The 25,716-nt window shown below is 34.1% G+C and overlaps 1 protein-coding gene and 2 long non-coding RNA genes across 3 annotated transcripts in view; 2 read left to right on the forward strand and 1 right to left on the reverse strand.

Annotated features, from left to right (window-relative positions):
* Positions 1-10,021: 10,021 nt before the first annotated feature.
* On the reverse strand, positions 10,022-12,029 carry LOC143258804 (uncharacterized). Its single transcript, XR_013032675.1, has 2 exons — positions 11,842-12,029; positions 10,022-11,717 (listed from the first exon to the last, which is right to left on the reverse strand). It is a non-coding gene; the product is annotated as an uncharacterized LOC143258804 (long non-coding RNA).
* A 176-nt stretch (positions 12,030-12,205) lies between these two features.
* The window catches only part of Tis11 (Tis11 zinc finger protein), a 59,129-nt gene continuing 45,618 nt past the window's right edge, over positions 12,206-25,716 (forward strand). Inside the window, exon 1 of the mRNA XM_033470530.2 lies at positions 12,206-12,938. Coding sequence (XP_033326421.2) covers positions 12,882-12,938 — 57 coding nt within the window. The 5' untranslated portion in view covers positions 12,206-12,881. The remainder of the gene's footprint in view (positions 12,939-25,716) is intronic.
* LOC143258803 (uncharacterized) lies at positions 13,734-17,863 on the forward strand. Its single transcript, XR_013032674.1, has 2 exons — positions 13,734-14,253; positions 16,628-17,863. It is a non-coding gene; the product is annotated as an uncharacterized LOC143258803 (long non-coding RNA).

Raw genomic sequence — 25,716 nt, forward strand, 5'->3', positions numbered from 1 at the left:
TAAAAAAAAGAATTGACAGTACGTTGACAATATTACGACAAAATTTGTACATTTTAACATACGATTTATGCAAACAGAGCGACAATATACATCGAATTATTTTTTAATACAATTTTAGTTCAAACGGTATAAGTAACTTGTGATCAATATTTAAAAAATGAAGATTTGTATGATAAAATTTTATTCTGATTTCCAATAATTAGTGTCACCGTTTTGTTAGATTTCGAGGCACGGGACACCCTGTACGGTTGGAACACCTTTGTTTACCACTGTGTGCGTCCCTCTCATTGTCAGATGAGATCGAGAAGAGGAGGAGAATCCATGAGACGAGTGTGTGGCAACTAATAAGAAAATGCCATGCTGAAAATGTCACACGCTGAGAAAAGTGACGTCACCCTATAACCCGTTTCCAACCATTTTTACCCTGCTATTAAGCTGTTAAAACATGATTGAAAAAAGGAATCCTTTGAAAATTACAAATGTAATTGAACTTGTTTCGTTTGAATTATCGAACGTCCTATTAGATTTGTATTAACCCGTTTCCAACCATTTTTACCCTGCTATTAAGCTGTTAAAACATGATTGAAAAAAGGAATCCTTTGAAAATTACAAATGTAATTGAACTTGTTTCGTTTGAATTATCGAACGTTCTATTAGATTTTTATTAACTCGTTTGTGACCATTTTTATCCTGCCATTATGCCGTCGAAACATTATCGAAAAAGAGAATCCTTTGAAAATTACAAATATAATTGAACTTGTTTCATTTGCATTATCGGACGTGCTGTTAAATTTTTATTAACACTTTCAGTGTCGCGTTAGATATACAGTCAGGGACAAAAGTAAGTGGACAGACGATGAAAAATTATATCAATAAGATTTAATAATTAAGAAAGTTGATCGTTAATATTTATTTTAAATATTATTCAAATATTCGATATACAATATAATACTATAAAGCTAAATGTTAAATAAAGCTTAAACATGTACATAATTATGATGCTACATTGAATAAACTTCATTGATATCCATTGTCATCACCTGTCCACTTACTTTTATTCCTGCCTGTACATAAAAATCCGAAACTAAGAAATTAAAAAGTACATATATGACTGACACAATATTTTGTATTAAACTTGAACATTAATTTTATTCACAATCCATCAAGTAAGCCAAACTTCGTCAATGCAGGAAGATTACAAAAGCAATGTCTATAATAAATCTTGCCTTTTCTATTTTTATAGATAATTATCACAAGATATAAATTAACAATTTAAATTTTACTCGTGTAAATATATTTTATATATTTTATATATTTTACTTATGTAAATATTGTGCACATCAAATGTGATTGCTAATGAATATGATATTAATCGCCTTAAATAAAATAAATAAAAAACAAAGTGATTTTGTCCAAGTAGAAAATTGTTGAAATCAGAGAATTGGAAAAGTAGCTATAAATGCTTTCTCACTAAAAAAAAGAACACTTAGCATGCTGTATAGTGATGTTATACAAATTTAACTTGTTTAAAATATTGATAATTAAAAAAAATTTACAGACGACAAAGTGAACAAATATTTCAATCATCAAGGACCAATTAGGAACGTACAACAATATGTTATTAAATGTATCCAGGGAGCTATAATTCACTTTCACTTCAGAAGATTGTAAATCGAAAGAAATTCTCGGCGGACATAATAATAGTGATTCTGTGTAAGAGAACCAGGATCGAAATAATCGATTGTTGTATCTACGTAACTATACTCGAAACGTGCTTTGAAAAATATTTCATGCTCAACATAGAGAAAGCTTAGCTGGCGCTTGTACCGCAATTATAATATTCCGGCTCCTTTCGAGCAGCATTCATGGAAACAGGAATCAATTTTTGCGAGATCACTTGTTGGTCTCGTAGCGACGTATCAATCGAAGGAGGAAGTGACATTCCTCGAGGGGAAAGTCGGAAGTTCGGATGCGAAGTCGCGTGAGTCGGAAGAAAGGCAGTCCCTAACTTCATGGAAACGAGATGTCCAATGTCCAATCGAGGTTTGACACACACACAACCTATTTATCTTCATCCAAATTTTCCATCAAGTTGAGTAAAAACACTGAAATTACAGTTGTTCATCTAATTTGATATATTAAATCGGTCGCTTTCATTCTTCGATTATTAATAGCTTTAAAATAATAATATACATATAAATAATATATAATTATATAATATAAGTTATATCAATATATAATATATATATTATTATATATAATAATAATATAAATATAAATATATATATTTAAAAAATTTTCTTCTGACATCGCAATGTAGTATACCATTTCAAGCAAAATTTTACAAAGAAATGGAATAGAAATTTACACAGCACTTCACTCTTCGCCTTTCTGCTGAATACTGATAGGAACTGTATACAATGAGCGTAACATTGTTTAAATACTTTTAGGATTAAGCGTGACTCAGGGTCGGCTCACCGAGGATTAAAGGGTTCAGGGTTAGTTCATTAACGGTAATGATCATTAATGGCAAAATATAACAGCTTAAGTATGTACCTGGAAATATCGTACGCGTGAAATTTCCGTTCATATTCGCATTGTCTGTTTGGGTTAGAACAAAAATATATTCCTTCCTGCGTTTGTGTTACTTATGATAGTTTTAACAGAGGCCAAAATAAGTATTTCAGTTGCAATAAAATGTTATTTGTCAAATATGTGTATGAATATCGAGGACAAAGTATAAGATGGATAAATAATTGTATATAGTATAGGTGAGATAATAATAATAATAATACCTAAATTAGTAATAATAAATTAGATGATAATAATAATAATAATAATTAGTAAGTTAATAATAAAAAGTTAGATAATAATAATTACTAAATTAACAATTGAGTTTGAAATGGATAAATTTTATTGAATAGAATATCTATTTTCAAATTGGATCTCTGAAGAGTTGATTAATATTGCTCAATTATTTAAATGCAAGTATTTAATTATTATGCCCACGACTTTTTATATATTGTCTATAACAGATAGCTATACATTGGATATAACAACTGATGAAAACAGCGACCAATGAGCGATCCATCAAAGAAATTGGTGCGATTCGCCGTCGATGCTAAAAGCTAATGAAAGTCCCATATTTCCACGTGATTACAGTGATCGCGCAATAATCGTCAGCCACCTACCATTTGATAATGCTGCGAGAGTCAGGCGGAGAGCGTCCACTTAGGGGGTGCCAGCTTTCCCATAACATACGGGCCTATGAGGGTCCGCTCGTCGTGGAACCCTAATACAGCGAAGGGTTAATGTTTTTAACCCCAAACAGATTCTCACGCGGCTATATATAACGACTAATGGGAGTCGGCTATCGTTATGCTGGCCGAACTATTTGTATACGTATCAGTCCGGTGCATGCGGGTTCTTTGTAAAATGAGCGAGCTCTATGAACGAATCGAAATCTCCATTTCCATTGTTAATGACGTCGTGTCATCGTATTGATCTGTGAATGAAGAGCGATCTTCCATTGTCCACGTGTAACATAGTTCTTCGTTTACGCAAACGGATCTATAGATTGTTATTTAAAATCAGAGGATAGCCGATCAACAAGTTTCTTGAAGCGCGATTACTATTTTAATTATTCTATCAAACGAAACGATTACGATCGAACACGATTGCACAATCGTCGAACAGATTATTATTGTATTTACTATATACACATTCATTATATGTATAATACTACACTATTTGTTACTATTATATTTATATTTTTATTTATATATCTTTATCTTTATTTTTATTGTACTCGTGTGACGGCTGTATGAAAAATCGTGGGGACTAATTTGTGACTCACCCTGTACAGTAGTCGTATATTGATAATGCTAGCGAAACCTGCCGCAGTGACTGCGTCCACTATGACTTGCAGTTTCACTTCTGCGAATGTATATCACGTTTTTTTTTCGTACGACGTGTATTATCCGAGCTTTATAAGATTTATCCATAAATTATTACCGCGGTACGAAAGTCTTTCTACAGTAGAGGTCATTTGAAATCTCACCGTCGAGATTTTTCTATTGTCACGAGTCACCGTGTTGCATTGTTACGAAACATTGAGATTGACGTATAATCGAATGCTAACAATACGCAGACGGTGGTTATTTACAATCTACGGCTTACATCGCTCATGAATAGACCCTCAATTTCATTCATGCGACTCTTCTCGGTATTCCATCGCGTTGTCGGCTACGTTCGCGTTCGAGCTATCGGATCAGAGTGCATCGAGTGTCGCAACTGAAATAGTTGTAGCAGCGGGAATAAATTTAAGACGATGAATTTTAATTTCTGGTGCACCCATATTCTATAACTGTTATTTATTTATTTATTCAGTTTGCTACGCTTTGAAATCTACAGATGCGTGTTTCACATTCTGAACGTTCGAACGGCGGACTCAGGGTCCATTCAGACCTAGACTGGAAATCTAATTGTCAAATTTCTAACAACTAATTTCAATATTCAAATGTTTCGACAAAGCCTATAGAAAACTAACGTATCTAGAAGGAATGCATAAAGAATGTGTTGAAAAAATTGATAAATAAAAAGATAAATGATCATAAATATACCAAGATTTCAGAGTTGGACAACATTTTATTTCTATGACGGATAAGGGAAAAGAATTAACGAATAAAAGTTTATTCGACATTGTCGAACGAATAAAAATTTATCTAGATAACAATTTGTCCGAGTAAGAATTTGTTTGTACAGGATTTAATTTGCAAATAATTCCGTTTTGAATCAAAATTATAGAATATAGTGTTTTTTCCATACTTTATTGATTAATTCCTTCCATGATCATTTTTTTTCAATCAACTTCTCTTTCAAAATTCTGTATCGGAAAGTTTGATACGTTTTGATAGATTGATGTTTCTGATCGAGCATTGATCTTTTTTCGGATGCAAACGAAGTTATCGTACATTCCAGGATTTATATTTACAATACATATATGCTTAAGAAATTAGGTAAAGAAAACAGTTAAGTATTATTTGCATTTGTTATTGGAATAATTGTATATAATAATCTCTATTTGAATAATTTATCTGAATAAAAAGTGAAGAATTATTCGAATAAAATATTCAACTAGAAAGAATTCATTCGAATAATTATTTTAGAACCGACTATTTTTAGGACCGATTTTCAGGAACTTTACAAATTATGGTATTAGGAAATAGAAGAATTTCGTATCTTCCTTCCGATGATCTTATAGAAGATGAAAAGACGAATCCAATGAGTATAATTGCCGTACTATTGCGATTAGTTAATATTGAGATACTTGAGGCTGAAAGGCGAGGTGCTCAACAGATTTTTGACAAATTATATTCCGTTAATTTGAAGTAGAATCATGCGTATTTCGTTAGAGGATTGAAAAGCGAATCCAACGAATACAATGATTGTATACATTAAATTATTTAACCTCGAGATACTTGCGCCTGAAAGTTGACTACTTAATATTTCAGACGCAAGTATCTCGAGGTTAAAATAATCGGAGGTATACGTTCATTATACTTGTTGGATTTGTCTTTCGTTGCTTTACAAGAATATCAATAACGATATACAGGGTGTCGTATAAAAATGCATCGGAAATACAAGCAGTCTACCTTTCAGGTATAAATATCAGGCGGACTACAAAAATATTCATTTTATATATCCCAACTACAAAAAGACTACAAAAAGATTCTTTTATCCCAAATGATACTATTGTATTAAGTATACTTTTATCTAGACTCTCTCTTATGACACACTGTTTACTCTCTTGACTCTCTCTTATGACACACTCTTTACTCTCTTGACTCTCCCTCTCCCTCTCTCTCTCCCTCTCTCTCTCCCTCTCCCTCACCACTCTCTCCCTCTCCCTTTCCCTCACCCCTCTCTCCCTTCTCCCTACGTTTCTGAACAGAACTGTTACCGGTACCGCATCAAATTCGATTTCTTTACCTCAAGAGGTCTCTCGCACTAATTCCACGCTCGTTCTCCTTTCTGATTGGCATTCATACAAATCACACGTCATTAACAAGCACACCACAATATTTACATTCATCGACTTTCACGCCATCATACAGTCTAATTGTCAATCGCACTTGTACATCACTCATACTATGTTTCGCATCTTCTAATATTGTATGAAATTGTAAAACCAATACCACATTGACTATTGAAAACAAACAATTCTAGAGGAAAGTCAACTAGTATAGAATAGTATTCAAATATGGAATTGTGTATTTTTTAAGAATCTAACAAATTAATATCGATAGTGCCGTTATAAGCTGTTTCATACACTATCTTCGAGAACGTGCACGTAGTGATTCATCATACGAGTGAATACTAAGAAAGTGCTAATCGTGATTCTACAGTGCTGCGAATAATTACAGACTCAAAGTAACTTTAACATGTATATTTCCATGTCAGAAATAATAAAAAATAGAAATATAGTGTCTTGTTTGGCTTTTGTTTAAATGTCAGTAAAAATGTAAAGGTTAATTTGAGTTTACAATTATTGACAGCGCTGTAGGTGACGTCCTTTAGTTGAGATACTCTGTATATTTAAAAAAGAATAATAAACTACCATAATAATATATAAAATAGAAATAGAGATAAATAAAAAATAGAAATATCAAATATAGTATATTTCGTCAAGTTTGTGTTTCGATATCAGTAACAATGTAATACAAAGGTGCATAACTATGCATAACTATACACACTATATGCGTCATTGATCGAAAACTTATCGACATTCAAAACTTCGACGTAAATTTGTACAGGGTGTCCCAAAATTATGCTACTTCCGGGAAATGAGGGGTTCCAGAGGTCATTTGACGTAAATTTTTCCTCAGCGAAAATGTAATCCGCGGCCTTGTTTACGAGTTATTAATAAAATAGAGGGTTCCGTTTATTCGTTCGTCTATTTCGTTTTTGAAATAGAGGGAATTCGATTTTTTTTCTATGAAGACAATTATATTGCAATTCAATATTTTAACCAAAACGTCTTTTTTTTAAATATAGTTCTTTTTATTACTGTTCCATCTTTGGCTACCAATTCCATGTTTCGTACACTTTGTCATTTTTTGAAGTAACATTGATGATTGTTTATAATTATAGAAATTTAAAATTTCTCTAGACAGACGCGTAAATATGCGACTATAAACATATTTTTTATTTGATACAAACAAATTGGTATTCCATAATTGGCGACATTCCTCTAATAATATATTTTGCAATATTTCTTTAATTTCCTATTTTAAAGAGCACTTTAAAAAGATCAATGCATGCTATGTTATCACTTTAAGTTGTCTATTCTTTGTTTCGTGGATTTAACCAACATAAATGCAACATGAAAACGCAGATAATGGGAAAAAAGATTGCATAAGCTCGTGATTCATTCGATCACGTTTCCGAGTTACGGTTATTTTTGTGTGTTTCACAGTTGAAGGCATTGCGCATATTGCTAGAGTAATAGGATAATAATCTTTGAAAGAATTTTGTAACATAGATATTTGTCAAACTGCACGATTAAAAAAATATTTAAGACGTCAAATGCTCGAAATTAACTTTTTTTAAAAATCACTACGAAATCAAAGTGCTTGAATTAATGAAACCAAAATCAAGATGTTAAATTTTATCATAGTAAGTGCTAGCTTAATCCTTTCGCAGTATACAAATATTATTAACATTAATTAATAATTAACATTTTATACCACGGAAGGATTAAATTATTATGTTATTTATTCTGATAAATTTTGTATTCCTAGTTTTGGTTTCATTAGATATAAAGATTAGATTAATTGAAATTAGTTAAATTAAACGAATTGGACGAATTCAAATTAGGTTAAGTAAAGATTTCGTTAGTTAAATTACATTCATATATAACGAACGTGTCACTTGTGTTAACATTCGAACGGCAGGCCTTCTTGACAAAAATTAATCTGACAAAGAGTTAGGATTATTTATAGTTTTATATATCAGTATATTCTCTGACATATCTCCAATTTAGATACGTCAGTTTTTCTATAGACTTTAATGAAATATGTGAAAATCTAAATTTTCAGAAATCAATTAGATTAGAGTTACGTCGTCCGAGTGTTAATAGGAAGATAATTACCGCTGAATTGTAATAGTGATTGTGCAAAAGAATTAATGAAACTTTCGTGCAAACTGCTTACGCGAAATAGCATAAGTGATAGCATAATTAATTGCGACCGATAGTAATACCGATTAAATTGATAAATGAAGCGGCTCAAATTTATTCAAAGTATGTTCTTAAATGACCTTTGTGTTTGATGTTGATTTTGATCCAACAGCTGCTGCTCGTTTTTGAAATTATATTTAGATACATAGCATTCAGCACGGTTATGTAGCGTGCAAACACAGGTGGTAGCTCTTTGAAGTTTCCATGCCACGTGAAAATACTTCCACTTCTACTTCCATTTCTATTTAAAATAGCTATTAGTATATCTAACCGGCAAGTTTCTCAGGTAGTCAATGAATTAATACACCCAACACGTGAATACAATTTATCACACTTTCATTTTGTAATTAATTTCAGTGAGTGCTACAACAATAATAATTTTATTACAATCTATATTGTCAGGTTAAAATTTTCGGTGATTTTATCGATACTTGGCCTCCACAATTATATTTCATGTTCATAAATTTAAAATACAATCATGTGTATGTATACAAGGAGGTGCGGTAAAAATTAGCACTTGAATATCTTTGTTCTTTTGGAGATGTAAAGAAACTTTATTAACTTTATTATTTAGTATAGGGATTTATAAATCATATATTTTTATAAATAATGATGAACTGTATCACGTAATGTATAAAAAGATACGACTTCATTTAAAAAATTGAAGGTGACCTTAAAGTTACCAGCACTTCTACAGCTGGCAACAAATATTGTTATTAGAATGCAAATATTGATGGAAAATAGAAATGTTTAAAAACGATTGTAAGAAACAGAAATTCAATATAAATAAATTATTTCTTTTATTAATTTTGATAAGTTGAAAATATTATTACACACGATATTATAAAATTCTTTTTATGTCTTTGCAATTTTATATTTCAGCCACTCACTTTTGCCATTAATGCATAACACACCTCTATATACCGAAATGCTTTTGTTTATAAAGTTTCTGCATATCTTAAAAAATAATGGAGATGTAAGAGTGCTAATTCTTACTCGACTGCCCTGTATAAAAGTTAACGTTTGGCCAGCAACTCCAAATTTCTTGTCAACGTACGCCATCAAACTCAGGGAAAAAAATAACAAGCATTTGAAAAATTTTGGTGGAACAGATCAATAAAAAATACATGTTTATTATTCAAATCGAAACTATTAATCGCGAAATGTAAACGAAATTAAAAAATACACATGATTAAAAGATTTCAATTGTTGGTTCCAAACAACAATTACAATTAACCGAGAATTCTTTTCGTTGCCATTGAATAGTAATGACAGTGGGAATTCTATTTCAGTCTCTTGTAAGAATTTTCGACGAAGGAGACTCATTCTAATTATTCATACCAGTTATCACTGAAGGAAATTCTGGTTAAGTCATTCATATTAATCATCAGTTTATTTCGATCGTTCGTATTAATTCGAAACAAAAAAAATTATTTTAATTATTCGTAAGATCACATGTATAGTAACGATTATAGATCGGCAAAGTTTAATTGTTCATAAAAATACATTTGTGGTAACAGTTATGGGCGAGGAAAATTACATAATCAAAGAAAACGAATTTTAAACAACGTGTATCCAACTTTTCTTGATTCATAAAAGTTGTTGTTGAGAGAAACCCTATTCCGATTGCTAATAAGAAGAATGTGTAGCTGTCATTTGAAATTTTAAATAAAAGAAAGACTCTTCAATACGAAATAAAATTTAAAACAATGCCTCACAAATAACCAGAATTTTTTTGAGATGTTAGAAGGTCTAGTTTATTAAACAACAAACAAAAACCCGTGTTTTTGAACTTTTTTATTTGCGTGAATAGTTAAACTTTAAACGTTGCATTTTGTAGATCACAGTTACTGATATGCATGCTGAAAATTCCGACGAAATCGATTATCGTTGTTACGTAAACAATTAAAGACAGTGAAAATAGCAATTTTTATGCTGTGTGTTCAAAATTAATGGCACTTGTGACACTGACACCACTCTTACCTTTTCAAAACTCAAAGATCATCAAATGTCTCGTATGTAGCTTATCCACAGTTTGGCCTACCATTTTATAACGGTATATCCAAATTCCTTAAAAAAATTCGCAGTAAATCAAGTCTGCGAACAGGGTGACAACGTTTATTCAATTTAAAAGAAAACCACGTTTCTCATGGGTAACCTTAATAGTTATAATTAGTTAAGCGAAACCGGAAAGACACTGTTGTAGTGTTGACCATTAATCAGTGTCCGAATTGCCTAAACTTATGTTCTAACGTCTTTTTTTCAACGTAATTATCTGTTCGTCTTTATGTATTCTAATTTTATTCTGAAGCGGGATATACAAGAAATCGTGTTGTATGAAAACGATGGTTGCAAAATTATTGGCGCGTTATACTCACGTCACAAATCTGTAATGTAACAATAACAATATCCTCAAATGCTTTGACTGGCTTTAATGTCTCGTATTTGACCACCTCATTTCTAACATAAATACATAAAATCCGCAGTCTAATTAACTCTTAACCGGACTGCCAATTACCAGACCTGTGTAAAAATATTTCCACTAAAATATACAAATATTCATAAATACCATTTCTCTCGCCTGTGTCATTAGGTCATTAAGTATGAAATGCGTAAATTCTACAGTAAGATTATAGAATAAAGTATACAATTCACATTTAATGATTTAATAATGCCTCATTTGAAATAGTAAAATTTATTTCCTTACTCAACGCGAGTTGCGATATTTAAGTGATTTTACAAATATACATATAATAAGTATTTAAAACATATTTTACGATATGAATCTGAATACTTAATTGAAATAATAATCACTTTATTGTGCGTGAAATGAAACGCTTGAAATACTATTTCCATGAAATTTTTCCGACCCAGCAACTGTGAATGTATCATGATGTTAGTGTTTACATTTCAGATATGTACATTATTAAAAGCAAACAGATATTAAATATTCCAATTACATTAATAAATGAAGAGAAATATATAAGAAGAAGCTTATTTTTCAAAACAATATGTGTTCGCACACTTTCAATAAGTTTGTGCTCTCTTATAAATATTAATCGTAGCGAACAGAATTTCAAACAATTAATAGAAATTTAAACACATGAAGTACTATTTCAAATAATGAAATAACTATTTCCAGTGCATCTCAAGAAAATATTATTTCATTTAATAATCTTCTTTACGACAACATAAAGAGAGAGAGAGAGATCCAATAAATCTTGAAATATTATTTCATACAAACAGATGTATCCCATTAACTATTTTCAATAACTTTTCAAATATTTTCACCCAGATCTACCAATCACTGCCAGTTATACATCATATTTTTAATTAGTAAGTGCAAGTCAATTTACGTTGGAACATTGCAAACTTGATGAGTTAATAGAGGATTACATGAATTTTTAGATAATTACAGTAATGTATATTAACGATGAATTGTTTAAAGTTGCGTGAGACTGCCGTGACCACGATATTCCTGTTAAGAGTTAAAAGTAAGTAAATAAAACTAAATAGATAGAACTAAGTATATAAATAAAACTAAATAAATAAATCTCTATAAATCTCTACAATCTACAACTAAAATTGAATAATTCTCATACTCGCTCTGTTCGCATTGATATGGACCCCGATGAAAACAGCCATGTTATTGTGCACCAGGAAACCACCCCAATCGTATCTCCGCCAATAAGAGGGGCTGCGTCGTGGCGAAGAGGCACAGAGGAATCATTTGAAATTTTCGCGGACCAAGGGGTTGCCGGTACCGGTCTAACATGAGAGAGAGACGGACGTCTCGTACGATTGGCCGGACGACCCGGCGTAGTTGCCAAGTCCGCTCGCAAGTAGCGATATAACGGTGGGGGTCAAGCAGGCAGCGAGGCGCACCGTGATTGGCCGGCCGCACGGTGCCGCCTTTCGTGTCTCACGGGCCGCCGCACGGATCCGCGCATCCTCAGTTCGCATTCGGAGCCCCTGCGAGCTGTTTCTCCTCGAGAAGGAAAAGAAAGATCCGAAAGGGAGCTTTCAAATTTCCCCTCCAAGGGAGCCGCGATTCACAGTCTGCAATACGAAAACGAGTGCCAAGTTATCTCGAAGCACGTAGTACATACAAAATCCTTTGTCGTCGGTCACCGTTATTAGATAGAAAGAAGAGTATCGTTTCTCGTTTTTCACGGTGGTATCCCGACCTCGACACGTGACTGCCGCACTAAGCAAAGAACCTCGAAACCGAGAGAGGAGCAACGGACCGTGGTTCTCCTGCACCGTATAGTCGACGCGAGAGAGGAGACGCTCGCCGAGATCGTTTCGAGTTGTTCTCCGATACCGTGACAAAATCCGGCTCGGGTTCTGGCTGGTCTCTCCGTCGCGGATTGAGAATATCGACACGGGTGTGCTTCCAATGTAAATCAACGACCGAATTATAATCACGGAGTGGCAGTTTTTGTGTTTCCACGAGGAAAAGTTTCGATCCCGCGGTTTTTCAATTTCGCGCTGGTACAACGGCACGCACGTCGCCCTGATCTCGATAAGGAAGAAGTCTCTCTAGCCACTATCGGATCGCGAGAAGATATATTGCGCCTAGCTACTCCAGTGTTTCATATATATTTATATACTTTTTTTTTGTGCGACACCAAGAGGGAACATGTCGACCGCCGTCATGAGCACACCAATGTTCGAGTGTAGCGAGCATCTTTTCAAGGTAAGACTTTTTCTTTCACAGTCGTGTCCAACCGCTTTGTCTCTCGGAACACCTTTATTTGTCACCTTTTCTTTCGCGAACCTGTCAATGTCGTTGGAAGAAACCGCGATTCTACGTCGCACCGTCTATAACGAAGCCGAAATGATCGATCAACGGTACCTTGATCCGCCTGGGCTCCGGCGATCACTTTCGTTCGAAAGATTACGATATCGCGGGGACCGTTTCTCCGGCTCGTTCGAAGAATCGAGAATCGCCAGTGATAATGCCATGTTGAAACCGCCGGCGCGAATGTCTCGCCGAGAAATTCTCTCTTTGGTTGAATTCTCTCGTGGCGGTTGTGACTCGCTGGTACTCGGTGGTACCGTGGCGCAAACGTTCCTGCAACGGCATTGGTTCGCGTTCTGTTACGTTTACGCCGTGTCGTACCAAACGAGAAGACTGCTACATAATTGTTAAAGAAAAAAATGTTACCACGAAAATTACCAATCCAATCTGATAACCGCTCTGCGGTGCTTTTGTCAACGATCGATCAATAGTTAATGTCATCGGTTCTCACAATATTTTCCGTGCTCGTATTGTCGTCGACAGAAGTGAAAGTTTGCGACGGCTACAAGCGAATTGGTATGAAAACAAATTCGAAAACAGGCCTTTTTTTCTTCCCGTGAACGTCAGAGAGAGGTCGTGTTTATTGTTGTTGTCGCGTCAAGCGTCGGTCCTTAAACGAATTGGGAAAACTCTTGCAGACGGTGTTCCGCTAGAATTGTGTTCATCCGATGGCTCGCCAGGTATACTAAACACACATAATCTGTTATGGCAAATCGAGCGTCCGTGTATGTTCTCAATTTCGTGCGTGCCGAATCGATTGTCGGTTGTTCGTCGAACGATATTGTTATTATGTATTCGTGCGCGCGGTGATTCGCTCGAACTTGCGATGACCTGTTCGCCGCCTCGGGCTGAACCTCGTACCGACGACGTGTTCTCGACGTGTTTTCGTTTCGTGTTTTTCCGTTGCGCGCCGTTCGCGGCACTCGTTTCTCGAATCCGCGATTGCGATTCTTTCGCGCGAAAAATGCGTTGCGGTCTCGCCAACACCGCAACACGGCCGTTTGCGTTCTCAGACGCTCAGTTTGAATATTTAACGAATTGTTCGTGTTCAGTAAAATATTATGCTTGTTACATATCCGACTCTTTGCACCCGCGTGTCCCCTCTCAGGCGGCGCCGAGTAAACTAGTGTCTCAAATACATCAATGAAGCCCATGTTACTCGTGCTTGTAAAACAGAAATATTTCGAACAGTGCTCGCGTCGATACAGAGGTAAACAATTATTTCAAATGTACCTACGTAATATAGGTTAAAAAAATAAGCTTTAAAAATACTTATATTTTACGTTTCATAGGTTATCAAGCACCGATGTTTATACTATTTCATACATTTATTTCATAAAATCTATCAATATATCAATATATATCATTTTGACGGGTCGCTAATTTTTCAATTTACGATTATTCAGATTGTAAAGATACATTTATGAGTTATTTATTCAATACATATATGTATTACTTACAACAGATATTATAATAACAATGGTTAAAGATCAGAATAAATGTCTTATTGTTACTTTTATAGATTAATGTAAAACAGCTGCTTTTGTTGCTTCCTACATCTAATGTTAAATGAAGTAATTGTTCCTAACGATATAGAATTTTATAAATTTATTGCAAACGATATTTTATGAATAGGTAGAGCTTGTTGGTAGGTGAACAAATTTTCCAAATGCAATAACAAATGCATTTTTGATATTTATACATATTACAAATATTACAGTGTACATATTTGCTCGATAATCTTCACTCAAATTATGCCTAGTATTATGTACATCTCTTATAAATGAAGAATATAAATACGTCAGAGACAGTTTTAAAATTTTACAGATGACACATGTGCACAGTCATTCATAAATTCGATAACGATAGGCTGTTTGCCATTTCGATATTCGGTAAGAGGGCAACGATTTTTGCATATTTTCATAAATATTCAAAATGTTTTTACATCTTACTAAATATCAATCGCATTTCCAGCGGAGAATAAGATAAGCGTATCGCACGTTACATAAAGATTGTGCATTCAGCGAAACTCTTTAATTTTCCTGTGTACACCCGACGTTTGCACAGTTTCAACGAAACTGTGTTTAAGCATAGTTCTAGTTCACGTAATCTAGTTTGAACGCGGAAGTTCTGTTACGCTAACACGATGTGACTCGGAATATTCTAGACTGTACGGGAGAGTCCGCAACAAGGTTCTGCAGATGATGTCCGCACATATTTGTTAACGTACGATGATATCGCGATATCTCGCAATCTAACGCGAACGCGTTTCGGAAAACCGCATCGAAATTGCACTTCCGTCGTTCCGTGCTCCGCAGATCTCCCCGAGACAACGTCGGAATAAAATTGTATCATACCCTGTGATATATTCTAATTTGAATACAAATGCCTTTGTTGTGTGTGTACCACGAGAAACCGGAAAACAATTTTGTAGACGTTCCTATGCTCGTTCGTACGCGTTATATCCTTTCGACCGCGATGCTTATTCAAATCTCAAGGAGTTACAGCATACATATAAATGGATCTACTAAATCATTTTTCCAAAAATACCGTCAGGCAATCATTTCGATACGATTTTCCCCGTATGATATTTCCGTTTGATCTTTTTAATGCGACTTCTCAATATGACATTTTAGTATGAATTTTCAGCTTGTTTTAGTATGAATTTTGAATTTGATTCTTTTAGTATGAATTTTCAGCTTGTTTCAGTATGAATTTTGAATTTGATTCTTTTAGTAAGAATTTTGAATTTGACTTTCAAATGTGATCTTTGAGTTCGACCATCAATTTTAATGACATTTTTTAATATGACATTTTAGTATGACGTTCTAATATAACGTTTTAGTATGATTATTTTTACATATCATTTTTTTTGGTGTGACTTTTTTCAGTATAACTTTTCAGTTTGATTTTTCGGTATAACTTTTTAATGTGATTTTTTCATATAACTTTTCACAGCAACGAATCTAAGCATACGTTGCAATAAAAATGGCGAAAAGTGTAATTAAATCGTGTTTTAAATCCTCTTAATAATTCTCCTTTCAAACCTTATCGTTACCAAACCGCTTTATCTTTGCTCCTAATTCGTGCGAAAGGATCAATGGCATGCAAACGTGACCAGAAGTACAGTCCGCCCCGAAAGCACCGAAATTGCTTGTAATCCATGGAAACGGGAAGCGTGGTGTAGCACGTGGGCGCGCGTCCTCGAGTAAAAATACCTGAATCGTTCTATAAATTGTTTCCTTGGTGAATCGAGTCTCCATTCATTTATCCGTAGCCAAGTCTCGACTTAACTAGCATACTTTGGTCACGATTGCCCCTTACAAACGATTATTCGAGCGACAAGGCACGTCTGCGGGTCCATGGTTGCTTCGGATTGTAGACGCGGTCACGGGTTCGAACCCGTAATCGTAAACGAAAGCCACGGGGACGAGCCTAATTATTTCGTGGCAGTTGAACATAATAAAACAACGGCTAACCGAGACCACGGACTTCATTGTTCGTGCCGTGCTCGCGCTCGCGCGGCCGACGAACGCGAGACGTTCCGAGTTTTATTGTGACTTTTTCTCTTCTTTCCTTTTCAGCTACACCAGCTCGTAACTTTCCTCGGCAATTTCACCTCGACGATTTCGAAACTCGTTCGATAGAGAAAGGCTTTCGACTTTCGTGGCCGATCACCGTCTAAGGCGCCACTCGAAATTTGGACTTTGGAGTCCAGCTGAATTTTTTCAACTCGATGCATCATGTTTTTTTCTTTCTCGCGAGCTTCGACGTAAACAAATGCAATCATTTTATCTCTGGGATATAGTTGGTTTAACGAGTTTTGGGAAGTATGCACGTCGGTTGCTTTAATTTCTTCTTTCTTTAGATTTACGAAACATTAATGAAAGCATTTTTATATTAATTTGCACAAGTAACAAGAAGATGTTATTCTGATTTTGAACGAGCATTATTGTTATATTTGTCGCAAATAATATATATTAAATAAATAACTAATAAATGTATCTTTACAATCTGAATAATCAGAAGTTAAACAATTAATGAACCTATTGTTAATTAATTCCTGGTCCTTCTTAAAATGTGAAACCGATATAAACATTTATTCTTATTTATTCTCTTTATACTTCGATTTATTGTTTCGATATTTTTATCCAACGAATCTTAAATAGTAACGCTTTATTTACCAGGTGCCTGCCGTTAGACTTTTGAATGACTAAGTTACGGCTAAGCGAAATTCTGTAATTATTTCTTAAATAATTTCAAAGGAAGTTGTTGCAATATATTAATCAAAATAATTTATTGGATTCTGGTTCAAATTATTGTCGGTTTTAACAGTTTCTTAAGAAATTGATGTGCCAATATTTTAAATTTACAAGGTAAATTGCCAATATTTTCAAAAAATGACATGGTATTTTTGAAGATATTATAGTACTGAATACAATCTGTAAAAATCAAATTAAAAGCCATTCTGTCAATGCTAATGGTTTAGAAAATGTAACGAAATTTGGGACATGTTTGTAATACCAGCTTTGACAACAAATTAGTAAATATAACGAAATAACATTGTATCGAAAAAGCCTGTATATCTCACATTCTAGTTGTAGAAAGATAATCTGAAAGTACTCTAAACTATTGCAAATTACTTAAGAATATTAAAGTATAGAAAATATAAAAGCAACTAAAATGTATTTCTTCAACATGATATTTTAAATTCTATTAGCATTAATGATAACTATATATAGAAGAATATTGTACCTAAATGGTATACATACATTGAATATTTTATGAAGAAAAATAAAATTTGTCAATTTTGTCATTTACGTTCTCTTGTACAAATACTCCTCAATTATCCACAATCTGTCGGTGATTGCGACCTTTACCCTATGTGGCAGCGTTGACAAAAAGCGGTATTGGTAGACGTGAACTACGGCATAGGCAACGCGCAGGAACCTGTTGCTCCGGATTTACGTTGGGACGAGAACCAACTGCGTGAAAGACCGTGACGGAGGGTGGACAGGGGGAAAAGCCAGGGGTTAGGCGGAAGAGGCGGGAAGGGTGTTGCATTTACGCTCAAGTGATTAAGGGAGATAGACGATCGAGTGACCCATAAGGACAGGCGAAAAACAATGCCGGGGAGAAATGAAATTGCTTAAAGTGGAAAAACGAGGACGAGGGCGATATCGGGAATGCTGGTAGGAGGAAATAAGAAAGGAAAGGAAGGGACTCGGAGCACACAGAAGGAGGAAAGAATAGGTGAACATTCTTTATTCTCGGTCGTATGCTTCGGCATTTATTGTTCCGTGTCCCCTTTTTCACTGCTCTGAATTTCCCATATTTTCGAGAGAGAGAGAGGGGGGGGGGAGGGGACACACACACACACACACACACACACACACACAGAGAGAGAGAGAGAGAGAGAGAGAGAGAGAGAGAGAGAGAGAGAGAGAGAGAGAGAGAGAGAGAGAGAGAGAGAGAGAGAGAGAGAGACGTTGGTATAACTCGAAGGGCGTCGTTGTTTCATGCACACATTTTCAACTTTTTCTGCTAATGATTTGCATAGCTCGCGGTCAGCAGCTTGTACCGGTGTATTTGTTAGACTAGAATATGCATTTTAATTGTTTTTTTTTCTTTTTAATGCTTGCCCTGCGCGAATTTCTGAACTCTACGTCATCGCCTGAAGATAGCAATTTCATAATGTACTTTAGACTGCATTTATTCCAAGACACAGGAGCTTCGTACATATTTAATTAATTTATTAATTGTTTTAATCAGTTGAAAATAACACAGTGATATTTTTAAACTATTCAAATGTTTTCGCAGCTTTGTATTTGATCTATTCATTGTTATGCAAAATAGATATTGTCTGCATTAATTTACAGATGTTTAAATAATTTATTCATCGTTTTATGGTGTCGATAATAATAAGACAGTATTTTTAATTTGTTTTAGTATTTAGAATATGTTTTAGTGTTTATGTTAAAATAAATTGTTTAAATTTGAGTAAGAATTGAGGAATTCGAAAAGGTTAAATTAGAAGTTATTAAATATACAATATATTTTAGTGTTTATTTTAAAATAAATTATTTAAATTCGAACAAGTTTTGAGTTAGAATTTTAAAATATTTAATAAAGTAAAATTCATTTTGGGTTGAAAATAATGCAACAATGTTTTGAGATTATTTTGTTTCTTTGTTTCTTATTTGATCTACTCACTTTCTTTGTAAATATGTAAAAACTGCAGTCTGGTAACCAATTTATACAAAATATAATGATTAATGTTTTAATAAATCTGAAATATTGCAACAGTATTTTAAAATTATTTTAATGTTTTTATTATTTTTAATTTGATCTACTTGTTTTTGTATAAAATAGGAATAATCAGTACTAATTACAAGGTAGAAAAGCTACATAGACATTTCTTTCTTTCATTATTGAAGATTTCAGAATTGAAGATTGTTATAATTTATATTGTTGAACTTTTACATATACTTCTATTGTGGATTACAATATGGTTGATAAAACTAGAATAGGAACACGTATTTACACTTTGAATACTTTCTTAAATCTAAAATCTTATCGAGTAGAATCGTTCGTCATTGTTAGACAGTAAATGTCGCCGTAAAGCTATGTAATTAGTAATGCCTGTTATCTATTACACCTATTTGATCCTACCTTATCGACGGAGACAAGTATTTCACTGTCACATATACAACAAAGATAATGCAGCAGTGTTTTGAGATTATTTAAATGTTTTTACTACTTTGTATTTGATTTAAAAATTTCTCTCATGAATGCGTAAAGCACGCAGTCCTCGTGATCATTAACTTCAATATATTGATATTAGCAATTCTAGACAGCATGATATAATGCGAGTAAAATAATAATAATTGATAATTTTTCTGGAGAAAGGCTATTTACTCAGACAAGAAAATTTGCAACAGTAGAAATATTGAACGGCTTTAATAATGTTAATATTATTACTCTCGACCAATTAAAATTAATTGACCTCGACGGCGTGCCATCAGTAAGCGTACAGTCCAATGTTGTTGCATAATTACTAGATTGCGGATCTTTGTGTAAAATAAAATATATCTGCATCATTTGCAGGACATAGAAACAAAGTATAATTTTTGTACTACCTGAAATAATTTTAATAAGTTGAAACGAATACATCAACATTCTTAATATCTTTTAAACTTTTCGCAATTTTTGTCATATATGTATGCGTAAAATCCGCAGTCTAATAATTGCCGTCTTTCTTCTAGTTTACGAAGAGACGAAGGCAGAGTAATGGGAAGACAGGAGACATGAAGGTGGGGAGGAAATGCTCGTGTGTCCGCTTTCAGAGAGAACTAATACGCCTGTGTGCGATGTTTAGGGAGCCGGTGTAACGTTTTCTCACAGAAACCATAATTACAAGACATACGTTAAACCGGTTGACGTTTCTAAGGTGAAATGCATTAACCAAACTGTAACACTAACCGTAGGGACCATCGGTTGAGTGAGTTTTTACGGTGGCGGAACGTTACTGAATTTCTCATATTCCTGAAAAGAAACTTGCCGGACAAAAGGGTCGTGAAGCGAACGGATAGGGGCTTTTGCTTCGTTCCTACCTTCACAAAAGATGACCTTCCTTTACTCTGAGATATTTTCGTGAACGTGAATCCGCGCAACTGTTTATTCCACGTTGCGGTATTTTCTGAAAAAGTTGTTACGATCGTTATTTATAACACTCGGCGGCTCGTGTCAATTTGGATCTAGAGTATAAATATTGTTATTTGACTATCTACTTTCTGACATCGACGTTTTCGTATACTTCATTAAGATCGGCAGAAAAAGTAACGTTTCTAATTAAGTGAAATATCTTTATTCTAATTAAGTGAAGTATCTTTATTCTAATTAAGTGAAGTATCTTTATTCTAATTAAGTGCACTATTTTAATCTTAATAGAGTAAACTATTATAGTTCTAATCAAGTAACATTATTCTAATACCAATAATGTGAAGTATTCTAATTCTACTGAAGTAGTCTACATTCTACTAAAATAATCTCAATGATTTACAATCTCTACGAATTTAGACTTTGTTAGCCTTTAGCCAGAAGAATTCAAATACCATTCACTATGATAAATTTTAGCTTTCTAGTTTCGGTTTCATTAACACGTTCGTTACCAGCGTTTGGTTCAGCAACGATTTTCATTTTTCTAACTAGGCTGCGGATCTTTATGCAAAATAGAAATGGCCTGTCTCAGTCCCAACACACAGAGATGAAAATTGAAATAGAGATTTCCTTTCTGAATTATTTTAATTAAATTGAACATAATATACTACCAATATTTTTTAGTAGTTGGTATTCCACCCACTTGCATTTTGCCACAAATACATAAACTGCACAGTCTTGTTGTATCTTCATAAATGTTCATTTATTTTATATCAAACATTTAATTAAACAGAATGTATCTTACTAGAAAATATTGATGACAAATATATATATAAACATTTTTCGATTTTTTCTAAATAAATGAAACAGTCGTTGTTATTGTGTTGCAAGTTTTAAGTAACAACACATACAAAATGAATTTACACTTTCTTTCTGCACTTTCAAACTCTATGCACTCTACTTACTCCAGAACAGTTACACAGTTATATAATTTGAAATGCACATTTGTAAAGTACATGTTACATTTACTACTTTTGCTGATATTTTTTATTAATTTCATTTTACTAATTCTGTCGCATTGTATTAGATTGTTTAATCTTCTTTCGAGCCATACTTCTGACGGGTTTATTTTTAAAAAATCAGATGTTTCATATTCCGCAATCTCGACTCAGGAAAGTCGTTCGCGCGAACACTTGAAATTTCCAGCTGTTAGACACAACAGCAGGGTTTACATTGATTGGCTTCTTAGCTGCCACTGGGTATACACGTGTTTCTTGTTTCTTTATGAAAACCGATTCATCGATTACACTTCGAGGTCTTCAGAGATCTTCCCTTGCTACACGAACATTGTTAGCATATTTCTCAGGAAAAAAACGATCGATCGTCGCTCATGGAAATTATCTCTAATCGTTTCAGTTATGCGAAAATTTTTTTCGTATAGAATTTCGTATTTAATTTTGCATTAAAATGAAAGAAACAACTGTATCGGAGTTTGGGAAAATTCCATTGCACTTCGACTAGATGGAGTGTATTAAAGAAATGAAATTAGAATGAGTTTAAACATTTTTTAGCAACTTCAATTTCATTCTTTTTAAATAAATAATAAAAGGTATTGTAAAAGTATTATACATACTTGCCAAATCGTCAAATGTGAATGGTATAAAGTGAATCCTTTGCAAAAATTATTTCTTTCCCAAGATCACTTTTATAGAGTCTGAAGGGTTATCCATATTTCTTTCGGTTGAAAATGTACATTTTTTTTTTCAACGGAGGAGACATTTCGGTACTTTGTATCTTATCACTACACTGTAGACATTTCTGCTTTATGGCATCCGCGATTTGCTTGTGTGTTCACAAAAACGATATCTTATTTCTTAAATTAGAATTGCAGGAAACTGTTAACTGAACAATATTAATTTTTGCTTCCTTCATTTCCTAAAATGATTTGTCACAGTAGAAGTGTGCATACTTATTACTGGATTGTGGATCTGATTCATTCTTTTTTATTAAAATTGCTACATATTATGTACAACTTTAAAAAATTATTAAAAAAGAAAAGACATTTTTATCACACAAAAAGCAGGCTTATTAATAGACTGCGGATTTTTGCGCAAAATAAAAATCGTCGAAGATAATTCTACGAAACATAAGTCGGATACATAAGAATATTCTCAAACTCTTCCAATGGCTATACAGTTTTGTTTTTGATGTGGTCATTTTTGTCAAACATGCATAAAATCCGTAGTATACTTATTACATTGCACAAACCTTCTTGATCTCTTCATCTTGTTGAGATTCTCTAGTCCTAATTAACGTCAGATTTAGGGAGCACTAAAAGCAGCTGTCTTGTATTAGTTTATAAAAGTAACAATTTCTGACTGAAACTAACATTTATTCTCTAACAAATGTTATTGTAATATTTTTCGCAATTAACACGTACATATATTGAATAAATAATCCATAAATGTATCTTTACAAACTGAATAATCGCGAATTAAAAAATTAATGACCCGTTATTTTAACGGGTTCCGTAAGCCTGGTGTCAACCGTAATCGTTCTTCCACAAATATTCCATTGTTCCCTCGCGTTTGTATTACCGGTAGTCGAGTGATCCTGAGCGTACAGGTTCCTGGACAGATGCTCCGAAGAAGAAAGTAGCTGGTCTCCCGATTCTTTTATCAGTCGTGCCTTCGACCGTTTACCATTTGCGGTATCCCGCGCGCAAAATGCGCCGGGTGAATCGTTCGAAAAATCTTCCCATATTCCTGAAAAGAAATTCGATACACAAAAGGCCGGCGGGGTAGAAAGGGGGCAGCACTGGCACAGAGGACACGTAGTAGACACACCGGTGCGGCGTTGTTGCACCTTGCTTTCCGCATAAGTTTCTGTTACATAGGTTACACCATACGCAACGGTTATACGGTTATACATACTGTCACTCCCATCCGTTTCCAAGCGTGCCTAAAGGCTGCCTCGCACGTGAAAAAGCGAGAGTGCCGCGCAGCATTTTCCTCGCTTCTCTCGGCCCTCTCTCTTTTTTGTTCTCTTGGCCCTGTTTCTCTCTTTTGATCCCTCCACCCTCGCTCTTTTCTGCTCTGTTTCATTCTTTTCTTTGCTCTCTCTCTCTCTCTCTCTCTCTCTCTCTCTCTCTCTCTCTCCTTTGTTCTCTCTGTCTCCTTTGCTCTCTTTCTCTCTCTCTCTCTCTCTCTCTCTCTCTCGGTCTCTGCGTCTATTAAAAATGGATGTAAAATGAAATGCACACTGGTACTTACTTCTTAGTAAAAAATTCTTTATTTTTTGTCCTTGTATCTCTAGATTGTTAGGATTTTGTCAAAAAAACAGCAGGTTATCAAATCGTACCGACGGAAAAATCACTATTTTGTTAGCTTTTTCACTTAAATCGATTTTGTATACAAAATCCTAAAGTGGTAGATACATTTTACGACCGGATTTGAAATCAGTAGGTCAAAATCTACAAGAAATTATGTATAACATGTCACTATTTTTCACCTCTTCCATGACATTTCAATTTTTATGTAAAATAGTAGCATTGCTCTGTCTCATTCCAATGACAAGTTCTTCGATTTTGACACAACTTTGTCATTTTCACCCAACTGTGCGCGCCGTCCCGTCGCTCGCCGCCTCTGTGTTTTTACGTGGCGCCTCCTGATTTCACTTTCACGCTTGATTTACCCGGGATCCACCTTTCCAATTAAAAACACTCGACTTTCCACGCCGCGCGATCCGACGCGCCGAAGAGAAGAGATTTAGGCCAAGTCTCCGAGACGTCTGATAAACAACCGGTGCCTCGAGAGATCTCCGTGGCGCTTTTCAGAGCCGTGAAACGGGAAAGTGTGCGACGGGGAATTTCTTTTTCGTCTACATTAACGTGTTCAATGACGAATATTATTACCTCCTAAAGAATCTCGCGAAATCAAAATACCCGCGCGAATCAAGATATGTCTCGCATTTCTTTTAAAGAATTGGAAAGAAATTCAGTGAAACTTTTATGAAATGAAATATTGTGAAACTTCGATTATTGCAACATCCACTAAGTTTTCTATTATCGGAATACGGTTTCGTTTACATTTGCCGACGAAAGTTAAGAAAAATATTCCACAGATGCAATGTACTTGCATGTAGCAAACCTTCTCAATACAGAATGATTTGTATTGCTTCCACGAAAATATTAATCTTATTTTTTATAATTTTTTAATTATTTAATTTTTTAACTTTATAATTTTTTAGTTCCTAATATTTTAACTTTCTAATTTTTTAATTTTTTAGTTTATTAGTTTTTTAGTTCTCCTTTTTTACTTCACATTTTTTAAATTGAGTTTTACTTTGACCCCATATCATTTAGGGTTTGATAGAAAAAAGGGAGAATCAGCAGAATATGCATATTCGTAAAATGATATTTTCTGAAAAGTGATGCTGGGTTTTATTAGCTAAAATGTTCAAAATAAGCAATAAACTTTCTCAATTGCTGTTAGTATTTTAATACTTCAATATATTAATACAAGACTACTCGCCTAATTAAAAGTTGTAACTAATGGAACAATTTTAACGATGGTATATGTTTATTGTGAAAAATAAAATTCAATTATTTTTTTTACCCATCGAAGGCTAACTTTTTTTTCGCGACAATTCGGATAATCGAGGCTCTGGATAATTGACGCTCCACTGTACGAACGTTCATAAAACACAACCTGTTTATGACTACAAAGTCCGCAGCTTGGTATCTCCGCGTACACATGTTTCATTATCGCGAAGTACATAGATTGCGATTATCTCGCTTGTCGAGAATTTCACGACGAACAGAAAAATATATCCGATAATGATACTGGAGAGTCAGAAATTGTATTATTTTCCTTGATCTATCCGCAAGTGTGAAATTATATTTGTTTCTGCTGTACTATAATTCTCTTTATTATCGCCGAATAAAAGTAAATACTGTAGAACATCAATTATGGAGCTTAAAGACATCATTGTGGCAGTATCATTTCCAAAAATT

This window comes from Megalopta genalis, chromosome 2 (genome assembly GCF_051020955.1).
Source record: "Megalopta genalis isolate 19385.01 chromosome 2, iyMegGena1_principal, whole genome shotgun sequence".
In the NCBI taxonomy this organism is placed as follows: Eukaryota; Metazoa; Arthropoda; class Insecta; order Hymenoptera; family Halictidae; genus Megalopta; species Megalopta genalis.